General features: G+C 44.4%; 1 protein-coding gene across 1 annotated transcript in view; it reads left to right on the plus strand.

The window, feature by feature from the left end:
- Positions 1-5776: 5776 nt before the first annotated feature.
- Positions 5777-18520, plus strand: part of LOC142991673 (E3 ubiquitin-protein ligase NEURL1-like) — a 30617-nt gene continuing 17873 nt past the window's right edge. The window contains exons 1-3 of the mRNA XM_076141768.1: positions 5777-5989; positions 11065-11306; positions 12582-12903. Coding sequence (XP_075997883.1) covers positions 5956-5989; positions 11065-11306; positions 12582-12903 — 598 coding nt within the window. The 5' untranslated portion in view covers positions 5777-5955. The remainder of the gene's footprint in view (positions 5990-11064; positions 11307-12581; positions 12904-18520) is intronic.

The following is an 18520-nucleotide window of genomic DNA, read 5'->3' on the forward strand; positions in this document are numbered from 1 at the left end:
CACTTTAACCGCATTCGGTGAGTAATTAATGCAGAAATCCGTTAAAGGTTCTGTTTACTCGTTCCTGTTCTGTAAATAAACATTTTTGGGAGGTAAAAAGACGCTATGTTCCACAAGAAAATTATTATATGTTGTGCTTGAATTCTTTTAATCACACAGGAAAGCGTATTGAATTTCAGAAAGGTAGAGTTCAGCGTGAGGAAAATCACTGGCATGTAACCACAGACACGGTAATAGTGGCTCTAATTATAAGGGAATGTTTGTTTTCTCTGGCTTGGATTTTGTCTTCTTGCTGGAAGGAAGATCAATTATAATCATTTAAACTATTTTGTGATGAAAGTGATGGAAGAGGGGCTCTCTGATGCTGTTTTCACAAGCTCAAATAAGTGCTCCGGTTCTATCATATCTAGTTATTGATAAAGGCGTCACATATCGGCTTACGTCCACTGTGACGTTTGTGTCTTTAAATAGGAGCTTTGTTGTTTTGCAGCTTCCAAAAATGCACAATGAACTTTAAAATGACTTGAGATCTCCCTTGAAGGGACACATTAATTTTTGTGCGTGTTAAATTGATGGCAAAACACCACGACTTATACTAATATGCATTATTATTACTCGCTAAATGGGCAGATGGGCATAACAAGAGGATGCAGATGCACCCAGTTAGTGTTTTATCAACTAAATAAATGCACATAAAGTGAGTGAAGCTGTAGCTGTAAATGAGCATCTCTAATTACATTACAGCTAAGAAATTACTTACTTTCACAGTAAACAACATAAAGTATGAGACACAGTTCCTAAGAAAATTGTACCGTTTAAATCTTCTGCTCAGCTCACAAACAGTACTGAGTAAAATATCTGCTGGCCATGGGAAAACTGCAAATACAACACTGTGCTAATGCGGTGCATCAGACTTGTATACTTGGCAATAATATATGTTGAATGTATGAAATGTATCTATAACACAGCTGTACAGATTATCCTGCACCCTGACCTGTAAATCTACTGCATGATCAGTGGGATTTACAGGTTTTAATGCTTGATTACGGCAGCTAAGACTCCAAGACTCTGTTTGTTACCTGTCCAGCAGCAAACCACAAACTTGTTGAAATAAGAGCAACCAGCTGTGTCATTTCTGTCCAAAACACCGACGCAAAAGAGGGAATTAAAGAGGCTATTTGCTTTGTTTTGTTTCGCAGATTTGTTCCATTATCAAGATGTTGGCAAAGAGACAAAGTTCTATGGGACGAAACTGCAAACCTCCCTGTTGCTGTTTGATCGTCCACCAGCTTCTCAACAATCAAGATCACATCCTAAAATGGTTCAGAAACAGAACCGGCACCTTAAAGGATCCTGATCTCGTGGTTCCAAACAAAAGGAAAGGATACGGTGCTTGGTGGTGTACGAGGGTACTAACGTGGGATTTACGTCTCCATGTGAGGTAACAAGCAAACCACCAGAGCGCTCACACAAAGAGCCGGGTCGACTTATATCAACATTTACTGTCGTGTTGCCAATCATATCACATGTGCCACAAAGCTTTAACAACACTGTCACGTCTCCCTTTACTCTGCAAGTCACACGGTAGCGTTCAAAACAGCTCTAACCATCACATATAGTCATTCTAAATATTTTGACGCCACCGCCTCCATATTCTGAGTCCGGTCTCTCAGCTACCCTACAAGGAGAGCGTTTGTCCAGTTGTGCTCTGAGGCAGGTTGATTCATCTTCATCACATGTCAGCCCGGTTTTCGCCATGTAGAGCGCTCGCATTCCCAAAAGTGTTTAACTGATCGTACCACAGGCAAGAAGAAGTTCAAGTTGATCAGGGGAGGATATTAAACATCTCTGTCATGTTTTGATCCCCCGTCCTTCAGGCTGGTCGTCACGGTGATGTTATGTGTCCCACTGCAGGCCGCTGAACGTCAGGCTGAATCAAATCTAAACCCAGCTCATAATGCTGGTTTGTTTCTTTGCGTCACAGCCACAATCCTCTGCCCGGAACTTTATGAAGACTCTGGACTGCTATGCATCAACCTTGACAAACGAAACAGCTTCCGTTAAATCAAAAGGCAGCAGTAAATGCATAATGAATGATGCCTTTTATGCACTCATTTGCCCCTGATGTAGTGGCTGCATTTTTGTTAGTGAGTATGTTTTGTTGCACTCAAAGCTTCTGACAAACAGAGCCAAATTCCTTGCGCACAGATGTTTGGTCAGTAAACCAGATTTGGACTCTGCCTCTGCTGCTTCCCAGTGAATACAGAGAGTCCCTTCCAGCGTACGACATCTCCGCCTCAGATCTGCACTGCGCCCGATTCCAATCTTATGATCAATAATCTTTCCACATGTGTCACCGTCACTGTTCAATGCAACACGTCAACTTGATTTCTTTACCCCTTTTCATCCCCTCGCTGCCAAACGGGGTCTGTTTTCTTCTGACGCCCCCTGTTGAGGATCATATGATGCTCTTGTGAAGCTTTGTAATGTCTTGCACATGGCTGCGGGGCAAGGGTCCAAAATCGGAGTTGAATGGTGTTTTTGTTCGACATGGATCCTCCCGAGGAGAGCGAGCGAGCGCACGGCTGCCTGGAACAAGCCTGTCAAGATGTCCACAGAGGCCCCACGCCAGCAGACCCCAGCGGGCAGCTGCTGCCTGCCAGGCGCCCATCTACAAATAATCTACTGTGGGAGGAGGTGTCAGCCTCTTCTATCAGCCTATACACTGATGTACAACCAGCACATCTAAGCCTTTTGCAAATAGGACAAAGTACTGATAATCATTTCACTTCCAATGACACGACCGACACATATGTAATTCTTTAGAACTTCACATCCTTCCACAATCCTTCACATGCAACATAAAGACTATTATTTCCCCTTATTTCACAAAATGACTATGTGCTCTATGACACTTTATCAATATTAGGGTACTTTACAGAGACTGGTGAGGTTTGACAGCGAGTGACGCCACAGCTGAATTGTAGAATGTGTTTAACAAATGTATACTTTGTTCACTTGTCTTGAATGACACGTCTCTATTTGAAAGGTAGTAAGTAAGTAAGTACAGCCATTTGATGAATGCAATGGAGTAAAAAGTAGAGGATTTACCACTGAAATAATACAAAAACACAGCAAAACACATCAGATTTGTACTGAGGTTTAAGTATTATATAATATTTTAGACTTTTTAATGATTACACACAAACACGCAGTATTGCATGAATACTTTGGTAATACTATGGGACTTAAGGCTTCAGGCTTTATCATTTCACACAGAGTAGCACTTGTGTGACAGAGCAGCCAATCAGATGTCTACAGTCCGGTGATCAGGTGTCACGTCAGAATCCATTAAGTGTGACCATGATAGCTACAGGGTCCACGCCATCAATCTCAAATCATCAAGTGTTGCGTTTGCACTTATTATCTGTATTTTTAGTTTTTTGCTATTTCCTTGTACGACAAAAGCATTGAGCACCGTTCCCGTAGCAAAGCGCGATGTAAAGCGCTGCAAAAAAAACAAAACAAAAGCCGCTCACTCTCACTGGAAATTGCTTGCAGACATTGAAGTTAACCGCAATCAGTTTGTATAAACAGCATGAGAATATGGCTCATGCTACCAAGCCAGAGCGCTGTCTCACAGGCCTGGCTGCCGACACGAGTTATGTAAACGCTAAAGTGACAAGGCAGACCCTAAGAGGTGCCCGCCGGGGACCGGGGCCAACGCACCAACCTGGAATCTCCGAGGCCTGACGCTGCAGAAAGGACTTCTCAAGTTATTTCTTTACGTTGGAGGAAATATGTGAGGAATTGCGTCGTCTCAAATCTGTGGAGTGTAAATAGTGTTGCACTGGATGAACACAATGTAAACTGTAGATGTGACTTTGCTTTGATCCATGGTTCAGTTTGATTACATGCACACAGTACAGAACATGTTTATCTGATCTTCATAAGGGCAGAACTCCAGATTGTGCCTTATGGATGGAATTAAGAGGATTTCATCGCTGGCTGAACATACATCAACTCAGCCATGGACGAAATTGCACAATAAAAACAGGTCTCTTATTTGGATTTGTCGATTAATTCCGACTGCTATCTGATTGAAAATAAAATTGTGTCTCTTTGCTGTTTTGGTGTTCTGGCTCCTCGTCTCAGCTCGATCCTCTCGTGCAGCCTGAAGCTTCCCACTGTCTCTGTATGTTCATCGTTGAGATTCTGCCGCCAAGACTGTCAACAAGCATCAGCATTCATCCTCCAGCAATCTGCCAACTACATGAAAACTGTGTTGAGCGAACACCGACCAGCCAAACCTCTAATCTGCGGCAGAAGCAGCACAGTACAGCAGTATGATGTGTCATGTGTTTCTCATACGGTTATAGGTGGCCTTCAGCCACAGCGTGATGAATGGACGCTTGGTCTCATTCATTCCCTCATACCTCCAGATGGGTGCTTGAAGGCAGATTCATTCACTCATTTGCAGATTTACAAATGGAGCCAGCAGTAGAAATGGTGTTTGCCTCCCTGCACCCTCATTTATGGACCTACAGCACCAAAATGAGGCAAAGTTTGTTGTTAAATCTTAGCGTTACAGACTCAAATCTATCAATTTCCTGATCTAAAGCACATCTAGGCTGCATGATATGAATGGAAAAGTAGGCAAAACTTTATATTAGAGATTGGAGAAACAGAATAAGACTAGAATCCAGTAGGAGTTATGATACAAAGCTATACAGTGGCCTGGGATAGGGTCAGGACTCAGGACAGGGTGAGTCCGGAAAGGAACCTTTAAAGAAAACAACAAACAGACACGAGAGTCCCTTATGAAGTTCCCCACCCTGCCTGTGTTAATATGATAGTGATCGGTGCTCAGCCTCCTCGCCGTGAGCCGTGAGGTGTACAGTTTAATTTCACTGTTGGATGAAAACCCTCGTATTTCCACCAATTCAGGCAATTTCCTGTTATCAGATGAATGGAGGAAAGAAAGAAATAATGTCTTACATAGAGAGATAAGCCAGAATAAGGAGAGAAGGAAGAGACTAAGATGTTTGTATTATAGTCATGATTTTATGTCTTACATTTAAATGTTAATCTGCAGAGTAAGCTGACAAATTCACTGGAGGAGAAAGTCAAATATTACCAGTTGTAATGAAGGGGAGTAAAAGCTGGAAATCTCCCAAAAAGGAAGATAGGAAAGTTCTGTGCCTGCCACATAAAGCTCCCACCTGGATCTGATCCAGTCTCATTGTTTCAACATAAACACATCATGAGTCAACACGCATCTGTCAACAAGTGGAAGCCTCGGCAACGGCATCGCCATCCCATCACAGGCCTAATAGGTTCCAGCTTAAGCCTTAAATCTGACTGGTCCTGAACTCACTCCTTAATATAAGCAAACAAGTGCATAATCACTGCACCTTCACCTTGTGTGTGTGTGTGTATCTCCTACAACTCAATAGAACCGTGTGACTGAAGCGGTCTATAGGGACAAAAACACCACAGTTATGGCTCAGAACTTATCAATCAACCTCTGTCACGACAGCAAACGCACACATTTACATTCCGCCTCTGATGCTGATGTATAGACGGGGGGAGAGGGGATGAGAGGGGGGTCTCCTCTTCTTTCCAGACGCTCCAGCACGAAGCCCCGCCCCCCTGCGCGAATCTCCGCCCCCAGCACCTTTTATGTTAATTTCCAGCGTGATCCGTGTGCGGAGTGGAGGGGCGCTGCGTGGATCCGTGGGCTGCCCGCCTGCACCGCCCGCCCGCCCGCCCGCCTGCTCTCAGCCCATTTCGATCAGCCTCTGTGCCGCCACGATCCGCCGACCGACACGCAGCGGAGACTTTTGGGTTGATCGCGGCCGCGTCCGTGTCATGTCGCCTCCGGGGAGGCGCAGCTGAATGTTGATCGTCGGTTGCGGATCTCATCGGAAGAGGTGAACGCACCTGCATCCAGCCATGGGAGGTCAGATCACCAGGAACACCTTCTACGGTAAGAGCGTCCGTTTATCCTATGGATCAACCGGTAATCTGTCAGAATGGAGGATGACTGGAGGAAGTTAGACGCGTTTAGAGATGAAATAGATGGAATACAGGCGCAATGTTGGTGTAAATTAGAAATAAAAGTTGCTGTGTTGTTAAGAATTGATCGACTAATTGCTTGATCGATACTGAATAAAGGGAATCCTGACTGAAGCAGGGATTCTGCTCCCTGCTGCTGGAGGAAAAGTCCCACAGATGCAAGTTTCTCTCTCCAGCCGAACTAACTTGGCCAGAGTTGCGCTTTTGTCCAACACGTTGCGTCCTTTAGTGTTTGCAGAAGGACGAGCAGGTTTGTGCTTCATTAACAGGTGCGTTTGTTTATTTCACATATGTGGGAGGTTTTTATATAAACAATAAGATTCAACGGTGACTGGATTTTTCATTGATTATTGGATTTAAAGTCATTATTTCCATATCATTAATTTGCAAAGATAGTTATAGTTACTAAGCGGAATCAGTTGCGTTTTTAATATCATTCACTTTATGTTCCAATTGATAATGACAGTAAAGTAAAGCAGATTGTTGCTCCCTTAATTGTTATTCTTGTTATCAGGTTGAATTTGAACGGTTTGAGTTCATTCTTGGCAACTTACTGCTAAATGCTTTATATATAAATCTTTTGTTTGAGGAGTTGTATGTGTGGCAGTCCGTTAAGCTTGTGTACGATAGGGGGCGCTCTCTTCTGAGTGTTGCCTCTGTTTAGTGAATGATTACTTTGGTATTGGACGCTTACAGGTTTCCATTGAGTTCCTTATGTTGTATAAGTTGGCTCTGACCTCATCGTTCAAAACTCTGAGCTGAAGTTTTAGTTTTGTAATGTGATCATGCAAAACAATAAACAAACCCCTGCAAAAGCTCCTCCTCTGGCCAATCCAACTGGTATAGCGCCCCCTCCGGCCAATCAAAGGAAGGGTAAATGAGAGTAGAGTAACGACCAATCACCTGTATTTTTCCCTTAACAAATGACGTAATAACTCTGTAATGGAAATTTGCACAATTGTATAAAGGTTATTGATCAGTTATGGATTGAAAGGTTGTCATATTTCAGAGTATGTTAACTTCAGTAATCCTGTAAATCCAATAAAAAAAATACAAATCAAACTCAAATTAAAAATAACATCAATGAATCAACACATTGAGGCCTTTGTTGTGTTGTGTTGTGTTCTGTTCATCACAAATTCACACATGAACCATTGGACAATACAGCACAGAACAACAAAATCTCTCCATCAAACTTCATGAGCGTCCCATCAGGCCAGACGCCAATACAGCAGTGAGTGAAGGAAGCAGCTTGTGGTGTCTGCATGTTGTTATATTGAAAATGTGGGCTATTAAAGCTGCATGCTTGTCATAATAATTCATCACCTGTTACCAAAACTGTAAAAGTAACAGTTGATGGTGCACAGTAACGATTCCCGGAAGATGTTTTCAAACATTATGAGAGTAACTTCATGAGAATCGCTGGTGTTTACCTTTTATTGAAACTGCACAAGCAATGACATGTTGCCAGCGCAAAAAAACAAAAACAAAAGCACACACACACACACACACACACACACACACACACACACATTCGCCCTGTGGGTCTCTAGGATGCTACAGCCTCTAAACAGGGCCAGGGAGGCTGAATAGTAACGTCACGCCACATTAGAGCCTCTGCTGAAGCCTCTGCTGAAGCCTCTGTGGGCCCGGGGGAGCGAGGAGGCGCAGGAGGCCAGGTGACGCTGGCCAGGGCCCCTCTTTGTCTACACACTGTTTGTCCATTCCAATTAATGGCAGAAAAAAGCAGTGGCATTGTGTGCGGCGCTGCATTAAGGAACATTATCCTTCCTTAACGCTCTGTCCTGACATTCGTCACGGCGACGCTCTTCATCACGGCCGGGCTCTGCTCACCGTTTACCTCGACGCTCTCTGTCAGGTTGCGTGACTTTGTTAACACGCGTCGACAGTCACTGCATCATCGGGCCTGTTGGCTGAAAGCAGCCACTCTGCCGGTGCAAATCAAAAAAAATGTCTATTCCTCCACGTATTTAGATATTTAGTTGGATTTGTTTGCAGTTGATATACTTTAGTCTTCCATGTTCTGTTCTCTCATGATGAACACTGTAAACCAAATCCAAATTTAAGCTGCTGTAGCTAACTGGAGACACGTTTAACACAACAAATGACTTAGGAATATACTGAGAAGGAAAGGAGTATGTGGATTCCCTTATTAGATGCTTCAGGATCACTGCTGCACGGCCGTCTAGTCTAGAGGACGTCCTCCAAATGTTCCATTTATGAAAGTGAGGACATTGAGGCCAAACCGTAACCTGCTGCAATCACCACTAACATCCTAATCAAGCGGCAAAGAGAAAGGAACGGCAGGGGAACAAACGCAAAGATCACAGACGACTGAATGTCCACTGATTGGTGGGTAGGCGTGTCGTTCTCTTGGACTTAACGCAATCCTGAGGTTTACCAGAGAAAGGAAGAGCGAGAAAGAGAGAAAGGAAGAAACATGAAGGAACATGAAATCCCAATCTTTGGCTCCAGTGAAGCTTAGATAGCAGAGAGTGAGACGGTGGTTTGGTGGCCAGCTGCAGACTGGATGGATGGACAGGTGTGAATCTAAGCACCGGCACTTTCCTACAATTCCCCGGAAGACACTTGGATGAGCGACCAAACCGTTCTCAGCTACACCAGCAACACAGAGTCAAACTTGTGGATTCCAATCAAGTGTCTGGTTCAACATTCAACCATTCCATTTCAACGATTATAGTCCAGAAATACACAAATTGAACAGTTAATGCAGCTAATGTCCAATGAAATAGACATGTATGTGTGTGGAGTTACATAACCTCCACACGTAAACAACCCAGTCCCAGTTTTGCCTCTAAGCCCCATGATGAGGCGATTCTGTTCCCAGGCGTCTCTCACTGTACTCAAGCCTCTCATTGATGCAAGCACAATACACTCCTGTTGTGTTTCCCCTTAGACATTGCGTGTGATATGACATCATGGATGCAATATGTCTGAAGGATTAGTTCGGACTCCATTTTAACGCGCTGTTGTGCACGGAGCACAATTCGGCATTGTTCTGCAGTGGCCAGAGCATCTCGGGGCTTCAAACAAATAAGCTGTAATTTTCCCGAGCCCAGAAGGCCTTGGCAGAGCTTATCAGAGTGTGTTTTGACAGTGGGACATGCCGATGTGGAAATATGTGAAAGAGATTCCTCGCCGAGAATATTTCATGTGCAGTTTTCTAGTTTCGCTTCAGTAAACCGCGCCGGACGGATATCTCTCTGTCCGCCGCACGAAGCCGTATCATCAAAATAGACCCGACCACATGATTTCCAATCCCGCCTTAATTGATTTGTCTCTATAAAGCTTTTCACCCGCTGAGGTCACTCATAAGACCCAGAATAGCCGCCTTTCAGCAAGGGCATGTGTACCCTACTTTTCTCTCTCTCACACACACATTCACACACACGCACACACACACTGGCAGCTCTGATCCTCCACATTTAGGAGTGTAAATATACAGCTGTTCATCGGATCCAAACTATTTATTTGTCTTCCAGGGCTGGAAACTCTGCACAGGTTTGATGGTGTTGCTGTGGAGGGAGAGAGTTATACCATTCAAACACAGAGCAAAAACAAGATTCATGTCTTAATATTCCTGCTTTGTGTGCGTGGGACCAAATACCTCAGGTTATCTTGATCGACGGCACAGTGACCTTGGCTCTGCACTTTAAAGAAAAATGGGAAAACACAAAGGGGGAAAGGAGAGTTCAAGGAGTGTGTGTGTCTATTTGTGTGTGTGCGTGTGTGTGAAAGCAGCACCGTTAATGGCTTTGAGCAAATTCCCTTATCAACCTAAAACAAAAGATGTGTTGTGAAATTAGATATTTGGCCGTATTGTGAGTTCCAGCCAAGGGGAGCAGACGTGATTCACACGTTCCCATGGGAAAAAAGCTAAAAACTCCCATACACATTGTGAGTCAGATGTTCTCATGTGGCTTCGCTGTTATTTTCGCCACTTCCTCTGAACAACTGGAGCACAGTGAATGTCAGTCAAAGCTCCATTTGGACGTTTCTTTAGTCTGCACAGCATCAGCTTTGATCTTCATAATGCAGACAGGCTTTTCTGGTCTTTTGCTTTAGACCCTAATATATTTATAACAGCCAAGCGTTACGTTTAGGAAACCTGTAATCCATCCAAAGGTCAGGTTCAGCTTCACTAATGATCTATTAGAGCTGCTCTGTGTCTCATAGTAGCTCACATCTATGATCTGTCTCACTCCAATACTTACTTGTAACTTTATAGTGACTACTACAAATACTGTCAATGGCTTCTTCAGCCGAGCTCACACTACAGGATCCTTTGCCTCATTTCCTGACTTGGCCAACTGGATCCAATCAGGCTCTCCAGGTCTGGGATGGAATGTTGTCTAGTGTGACTGCGGTCGAGACCCACGCCTCCGCCTCCTTTGGAACGGCAAAGATTTCATCAGGCAGATTTGTATCATGAACCTGACGAACTGAAATTTGAGACCGGAGCTGCCGACAGCCCGATGGGAGCTCATGCAAAAGACGAGCCGGATATGAAAGAGGGGGAAAGGTCTTACAGTGAGGCGATGCTGATGGGATTTTGCAGGTTTCAGGAGGAGGCGGTGAGAGGCTGGCTTTCCGGTCGTCATCTGTGAAAACCGGCGGTCGTAATGTGTGAACGCCTCTGAGTCAACACCTCACCAAACACCAGCCGAGCTGTGTGATCTGCCCCATTTGGCAAAAGTCTGTGGAATGCCAGTTAACTTAAACACAAGATATGAGTCTCCAGAAACTTAACTAGACCTACATGTCAGTATATCTCATTAAACTAAACCTGCTTTGACACAGAGAAGCTCCACTATCTCATCTAATTTGAAATCGTGTCAACATTGTGTGTACTTTCTGCTCCCTAATGTCATCAACCCTTCATCAGGTGGCCCAGTCTGGCCACAACAACATTCCATCTTATCCACTCTGGTTTCCTGCTCCCAGATTCCCTGAATGGGCCTTTTCCCGCCACATCTCACCGATGTCGCCACAAACCCAAGCGCCTCCTGCCCCTCCAGCCGTGCAGCAGCTTGTCCTCCTTCCCTCTGCTGTTCCACCCCAGCACCAAAGGCTCTCAGATCGTCATGGACATGTCCCAGAGGACCGTCAAGAGACAAGCCAGCTTCTGCAACGCCATCACCTTCAGCAACAGGCCCATCGCTGTTTACGAGCAGGTTCGGCTGAAGGTAAATAAGTCTTAAATCATTGGAAGTGCAGATTTTACTCTGTACTTGTGATTTTTTTCAAGCTTGAAATTAGCATTATGGGTCGATTTTCACATTACTGTAAAACATTTACACACATTTACACACATTTACACACATTTACACATCATTTTAAACTTATTTCAGTTTCTAGACTTGAGTGCCGGTCTCTTAGAACAGAACAGAATGAATCTCTGCACTAGAATGAGCAAAAATAACACTTTTATAAAAGATATAAAAAAAGAAATACTTGAAATACATTTAATAATTGAACTCCTCAGAAAATAACTAAATAACTCTGAGATTCATCAAAATGCACGCTCGCTTTCAAAACAAACTGACAAATATAAGGGTGAAAAATTAGTCACCCTGCCCTCAGCCTGATCTAAGAGCGCTGTTTCCATGGCAATACTGATCAGTGGCACCTGCTGACAACTGAAAAAGATGAAAACATGAAACAAGCAGCGAGAGAAAACACAGACTCTCACAGGCTGCAGTTACATCTCAGAAATATAGATTTGAGTCACTGTAGCGGCTCGGGCTGAAGGGGCGACGATGATGATGATGAAGATGATGATGATGATGTCGTTTTGTCATCTCAACATTTTGGCACAAAGTGAAATCTCTTAAACGGTTATTGGATCCGTTGCGATTAAATACGGTGATGGATTCTTCTTAAAGCTTCACTTCTTGCTCCACTGTGCTCACATTGAAATGTGAGTGCATGTTGTACTTCATCACATCACACCGTATGGATTCAGGGCACGAAGCAGTTGTGGACTCGTCTCCATGTCTCCCTCTGATTCCTCCCTGACCCCTTTTATATTCGCTCAGTGTTCCTTCTTCTTCTCTTGCTCTTCATCCCTCCTCTTTTCCTCCCCTGTTATGATTTCCATCATTTTCTCCTCTGCTCCTGTGTGGGCCAAAGCAGCAGCTTAGAACAAGTTTCCACTCCACCTATCAGGCCATCTATGTCTCGAATGTGAGAGAGCAGGGCAAGCGTTGCCATGTGAGGATTACTCTTATCTTATCTTTGTGCGCTGAATGCAAACTAAATCGAGGCTCGAAATAAGACAAAAATGGCTTGCAGGTGATAAACATACCAAGGTGCACAAGCTTAGTTTGTTTAACACTGATAGAGTGTAGCTCATACTTCATCAGGGAAGAAACCTCTAATTAAATGTAAAGATTCCACCCATTGCTCCACATGTTGACACACTCATTGTCTTGATTAATGAAGGCCCTGTTCTCCTCCAGATCACTAAGAAGCAGTGCTGCTGGAGCGGCGCTCTGCGTCTCGGCTTCACGTCCAAGGATCCGTCCAGGATCAACCCGGACACCTTACCCAAGTACGCCTGCCCCGACCTGGTGTCTCAGAGCGGCTTCTGGGCCAAGGCCCTGCCGGAGGAGCTCTCGAATGAGGGGAGCGTCATCTCCTTCTGGGTGGATAAGAAGGGCCGCGTGTTCTACCGAATCAACGACTCCAGCCCCATGCTGTTCTTCAGCGGGGTGCTCGTCTCCGAGCCTCTCTGGGCTCTCATAGACGTCTACGGCCTCACCAGAGGGGTCCAGCTGCTCGGTGAGTGACATTTGCTCTGGGAAATGCTGAATGTCTGGGTTTAAATTGAATATTCCAGGGGTTTTTCATGCGTAAAAGGTTTGGCAGCTGATTGTTGTATCATAGTTTGAAGGTGATGTTTCCCACACCCACCCTAATGGCTCAGTGGAAAAAGATGGCGGTAGATTGCATAGATATCACGGTCATTAGTATCAAAAGAATTTCCCAAAAGGGGAATTAGAAAATGTCTGAAACCCATTCTAACAAGTTCATCGTGTTCAAAGCGGCATGAGATCAAAGAAATTAAGAGCAAACAGGTCCTTGGTTTGTTTTTCCGCTCCACCGACTTCTGTGCAGAATGTTTGGAGTGCAGCTGGAAACACATTTATTAAACACACCTAAACTATGTAAAATAGATCAACAGGAATCCTTCACGACACCTCGGCATGTATTTATAACCATTTCCAAGAATTGCACGGCCTCTCTCCAGAGAATAGAGGCTGTCAGCACCATTAATAAAAATAGAAGAGGCTCCCATATTGTGTGGTAGATAGGGCCATTTAACCTCATTTCTGGTGGTGCTGGTTGACAGCGAGTCGTGTGCTATCTCGTGATGGGCTGCTCGGTATCCAGCGCCAGAGTGCGACTATCTAGGGTTCACTGGCCCCGTGGTGGTGACCAGCACGCAGCTACTTGTTCCCCGACAAGGGCCGTGTGCGCCGTCCACCAGAGGACAGGGGAGAGAGGAGGGATGATGTAAGGTAACGACACGTCTGAGGCGTCTGTCCCCCGTCCCAGCCAGAGGAATGTCTCACTCTCCGGGTCCAAGACTGACTGCTTCTTCTGGCGACACAAGTGATCGCCGCCACCACTCCCCCCCGAGAGATACTCACACGCTGAACCCAGCCACAGTTTGCCTTCATGTCCGTTCTTAACCGTCCAATTTGTCTTTCCTCTGCTTTCAATAGGAGGCAGGTGGAACAGAGCCAGAACCAAGATGTGTCCAAAACAAGAAAAGAGCAATTAAATAACTAGTAATTCCAAAAAGACAACACAAAAATACAGAACCGTCTTTACCACCAAAGCATCATTAACAGCAGCAACAATAATAAAATTGTTATCGCCATTAATCTTAACATTGACGCCAACAAAATCACTTCTACAAAGCTGCTTAATACTCGTATCAGCATAAGTAAGAATGGGAAGAGCCAAAGATGAACGAGAGGTGATCCAGAAGGTTCATACTATTCTGAAATCTATAATATACTCATGTATAAATGTGACATTGTTGTTTGATGACATCATTGCCGTATCTCTGCTGGTGGAGATGACATCACCGTTAAGACAGGCAAAGAAGGGGCAACAACAACACACCACTCTGCTCATCATGGTCAATATAGTGTTAATTATTAGGAAGTGTTATTCAGTAAAGCTTCTCAAAATCTGAGGAAGGGACTAAATGCAAATCAAGCAATAGATCCATTTGTTTATTAATCAAATTCAAAGAAATCATCAGTTGCCGGTTTACACAACCGCATGAACCACTGTGCGGTTGTGGAATCAAACCAATCTCACACACAACCTGCACCCCGCCCACTGGCTGACACTGAACATGCTGTACACTTTCCTTTTTAAGTGCTTGTCGATGCCTCACAACGAGAAGGTCCCGGGTTCAAATCCCACTGGGGGCTTTTCTGTGTGGAGTTTGCATGTTCCAGCCGTGTGTGCGTGGGTTTCCTGCAGGTGCTCTGCCTTCCTCCCACCTCCCCGAATAAAAAACAAAAAAGAAAACGTGCAGGCAAGGTGAAATGGAAGCTGAACTGCCCGTAGGTGGGAATGTCACATTACTGAAACCATTTCAGAGGAACGCACTGGAAAACATTGGTTCTCTCTTGTATGCACTCAACAGATTTATGATGTAATGCGGATCAATAGAATGTCCACTAAACCTTATGGTAAGAATAGAACGCTGTGGTTGTTCTACTGGATATGATTACGTTTAGACAGCTGAGTTCAATTAAAGTTTCATTCTTGTTAAAGCTGTGGCTCTCTGTTGTCGTTCTGCGGCCCTACGTTGTCGTTTTGTCACATCGATCCCTTGGTTTCACACGTCGATGCCGCTTATCCCCCCGCATTGAAGCCTTAAATGTCGTCTTGACTCGCCGCCGGCTAAAGAGTCACCTCGCTATCAGCTTTCCCGTATAGCCTGAGAACGTCAGCAGTCAAGAGCATGGTATATCTCAAAGGCTCGGGATTGTCTCGGCAGTTGGCTGCAGTTCAGCAAACACTTAGTCCCCGGAATATCAAAGTCTGGTGTTGTGAACCGGCACATGGGCTTATTTTCCCTCTCACAGAAGGCTGCATTCTTATACTTAATGATGCTTACACTGTGGTCTGGCGTTAACGCTACAACAGCTGATAAATTCGGCCAAATTACACCTGTTGGGCAAAGCTCTTTATCACACAATCTGTCCAGGTGGGAATTACAGGTCTGCAGCAGTTGTTTTCTTACAGCAGACAAATGGAGCGTGCTGCTGTGAATAAGCTCGGGAGAGAGCAGACAGCGGCTCGGCTGGGTGACCTTGATTTGACTTTTGAGATAAATGTCGAATGTGCAAATGAAAATAAATACGAGAGGAAATAATTTGGAGAGGAGATAATAATGTGTTAGGAGTTTTGTGTTCCGTATTTTGACAAAATGAAAGTTATGAGCGGCGATAACAGATTTCCTGCTCCCCTAAAAATATTTACCCTCTGGTGTCATGACCTCATCACCGAGCTGAACCTGCCAGAGCAGCCGATGCCTCTCAGACTCACGGAGGCCCAGAGCTCAGTAATCAGATTTAATAATTCATGGATTCATTATAGAAGTGTGCCTGGTCGCATGTCATCACGGTACATTAGTGTAATTGTCACACGTTTCCATGGCGTCACCTGAGTGCAGAGTGAGCCTGGACTAATGACAGCACAGGCGTCATTAATTACTGCTATTATGATAAATCTGCAATAACGGAGATTTATTAAATATTAAGATGATATCAAATGGCTGTGATGTGTCAGGGTGAATTTGATGAATTAAACGGAAAAGGATTTTAGCCCCACCGAGCCCATTGTTTTGGCTTTCTAGATGTAAATAAACTATATAATTATCTTTTGATCGTTGTCACCAAACCCCATTATGAAACTGTTTCCATAGAAAATCTGTAAAGTAAATGTAACGTGTAATGTAATGTGTGTGTGTGTGTGTGTGTGTGTGTGTGTGTGTGTGTGTGTGTTTTGATTATTTTTGCCGTTTTGTCTTATTGTGTTGATAAATCCCTTGCAGGTTTCGCAGGTTTGTTTCCTTTTGCCGGAGTGCTTCTGTAGATAAACACGTTCTGAATTGAGTGATTGTCTAAGCCGATGTTTTGGAAAGGTTGTCATCTAATAGAGGTGACCTACTGTGAAAGTGATCCATTTTAGCAGAGCTGCCGTCATAGGTATGTTGTCTTTTTTTAGCAGTGGATAATCCACATCAAACGCATGCTCTGCAGGATTCTCATGCCACGCTGTCTGTTTGATCTCCTCCTGCCTTACACGCTCTATTAAGGAATTCTTCAAAGCATCAATCTGCTGCTATCTCCACGCCGCCGCTGTCTCCCACTTAGCTTTCCTGCTAATAGGCCTCATTCTGATGTTTAAAGATTTGTTCAAGCACAGTGTCGTTTCCTCTCCAAGCCGACATGGAGGGAGCGCCGTTCAGTAGCTAGCCACCCATGCAAGGAGTCAAAGGTGATCCTGAGATCAGTCAGAGCGCTTGAAAGCTGAGATGGCATTGCGTAAGCGAGGAGGCTAAATTAATCTGCTGAAATCAAACTGAGCCCTCGGGGGTTGTCCAGACCAACAATGCTGCACATGCAATTTAAGAAAGATCCGTTACATCACTGCACATGTGCTCCTCGTGCAGCTACAGTATCACTGCAGAGTAAAGTGCCCTGCTTGTGTTTTGTAAAGAACATGCAGTCCTGTTAAGCATACGTGGCACGACGCATTAGCCTTTGCAGGGACGGACAAAAGCTTTACTCGAGTGTATTATGTAACGCCAGCAGAATATGGTTCCAAAGCATTCGTCACATAATCAAGCTATAATGCATTTGCACTGATTTTGTCTGCAAAACAGTTTACATAAACTATATAACAAGGAACACGCGCTCAGATACTTCAAGAGCTAAATGTAAATTTGTGACACTTGAACGTGTCAAAACTGCAAAGCTCACACTAAAAGGTCCTGAACTACTTGTCCTTTACTTCCATTGCATATTTACATCATCATGTAAGAGTCACACTGTCAGAGGTGGACCTTAAAAGGGGTACTGTCCCTTTAAGGCCCTTTGAGGTGCTGTTTTCCCTCAGTGTTTACTGCTGCGCTGCACCTAAAGCGTTGCACCTAGCAGCCTTGTCGTCGGTGAAGCCCACTTCTACTTGCAGCCCATAAACAGCCCTCACTGCAAATCTGTGAGCTCCCGGGAATAATGGTGGTGGAAACACAGACACTGTACTCTTACACACAAGCACATAGAGTGTGTATGTGTGTGTGTGGAGCTTATAAGCCGTGATCAAGGAATTTAACTCTAATCAATAGTTTGCATGGAAGCGTTTGCCATGAGCTGTGACAAGTTAAATGTCATATGTTCATCAGGGAGCTGCTCCATGTTCATATTGGGAATATTCCTCCACTCTCCTCCCTCAGACGGCAGCAGGAGGTCACAAATAATAATTGAAAGTGTTTTTCTTACATTTCCCTGATGTAACATGAATGTATAGGAACACTATAAATAAGTAATGTGGAAACGACTGAGCTCCTGTCCCACGTGTCTGGCTGTAGTCTGGACAGTTTGTTTGTTTACGGGACCGATCCTGAGAGACCACACAGCCTCCACCGCTCCTACAGGTATGATGGATTTCTTCCAAGTTAGATATGCACAGCCAGTAAAGGCATCTTTTGATGGATGCAAGATGCTCTACTCAGAGTTTGTTTACCAGGGCTAGATGAGACACTTAATCACTGACAGAATGGTAGTGATCCGTGAGACTGGCATCAGCTAACATCATCTGCAACCTGTCTCTGTAGTCATTAGAGAGGAATCCAAAATGGCTGCCAGACTGTCAGGAGGCTATACGTAGCTCTCAGGTGATTAAGAGGAGGGTGTTGACATCAATCATCTCTGTGCGTGGCTTAGCATTACATTAGACCTATAAAACATCCTAGTGAGGAAAACCATCTGCTGTTTGCTTTCAGGCTCGCACACACACACACACACACACTCTGTCTGCCGTCGCTACCTCTACCTCCTCAAGAGACAAAGTCAAACGGTTTTTGTTCCTATAGGGCAGAAGGATTGTGCAGTCAGTGCAGTCTTTGAGATCCAAGTCATGTTTGTTTTTGTTACGAGTTGATGAATGAAATAATGTACAAATAGTGACAAATGCCCATCACAGGGCCCTGGAGCCCAGAGTGACGTCTTCAGATTGCTTATTTATCCTGACTGACTGTATAAACCACTGAAGGCAACACAGTTATACTGATATGAAGCCCTTAAATGTTTCTTATATTCACTGAGAAACATACTCAACATGATCATCAATCGCCATTGATACA

Source organism: Genypterus blacodes, unplaced genomic scaffold, assembly GCF_046128005.1.
Source record: "Genypterus blacodes isolate CSIRO-AG114 ecotype Tasmania unplaced genomic scaffold, CSIRO-AGI_Gbla_v1 ptg000020l_1, whole genome shotgun sequence".
NCBI lineage: Eukaryota > Metazoa > Chordata > Actinopteri > Ophidiiformes > Ophidiidae > Genypterus > Genypterus blacodes.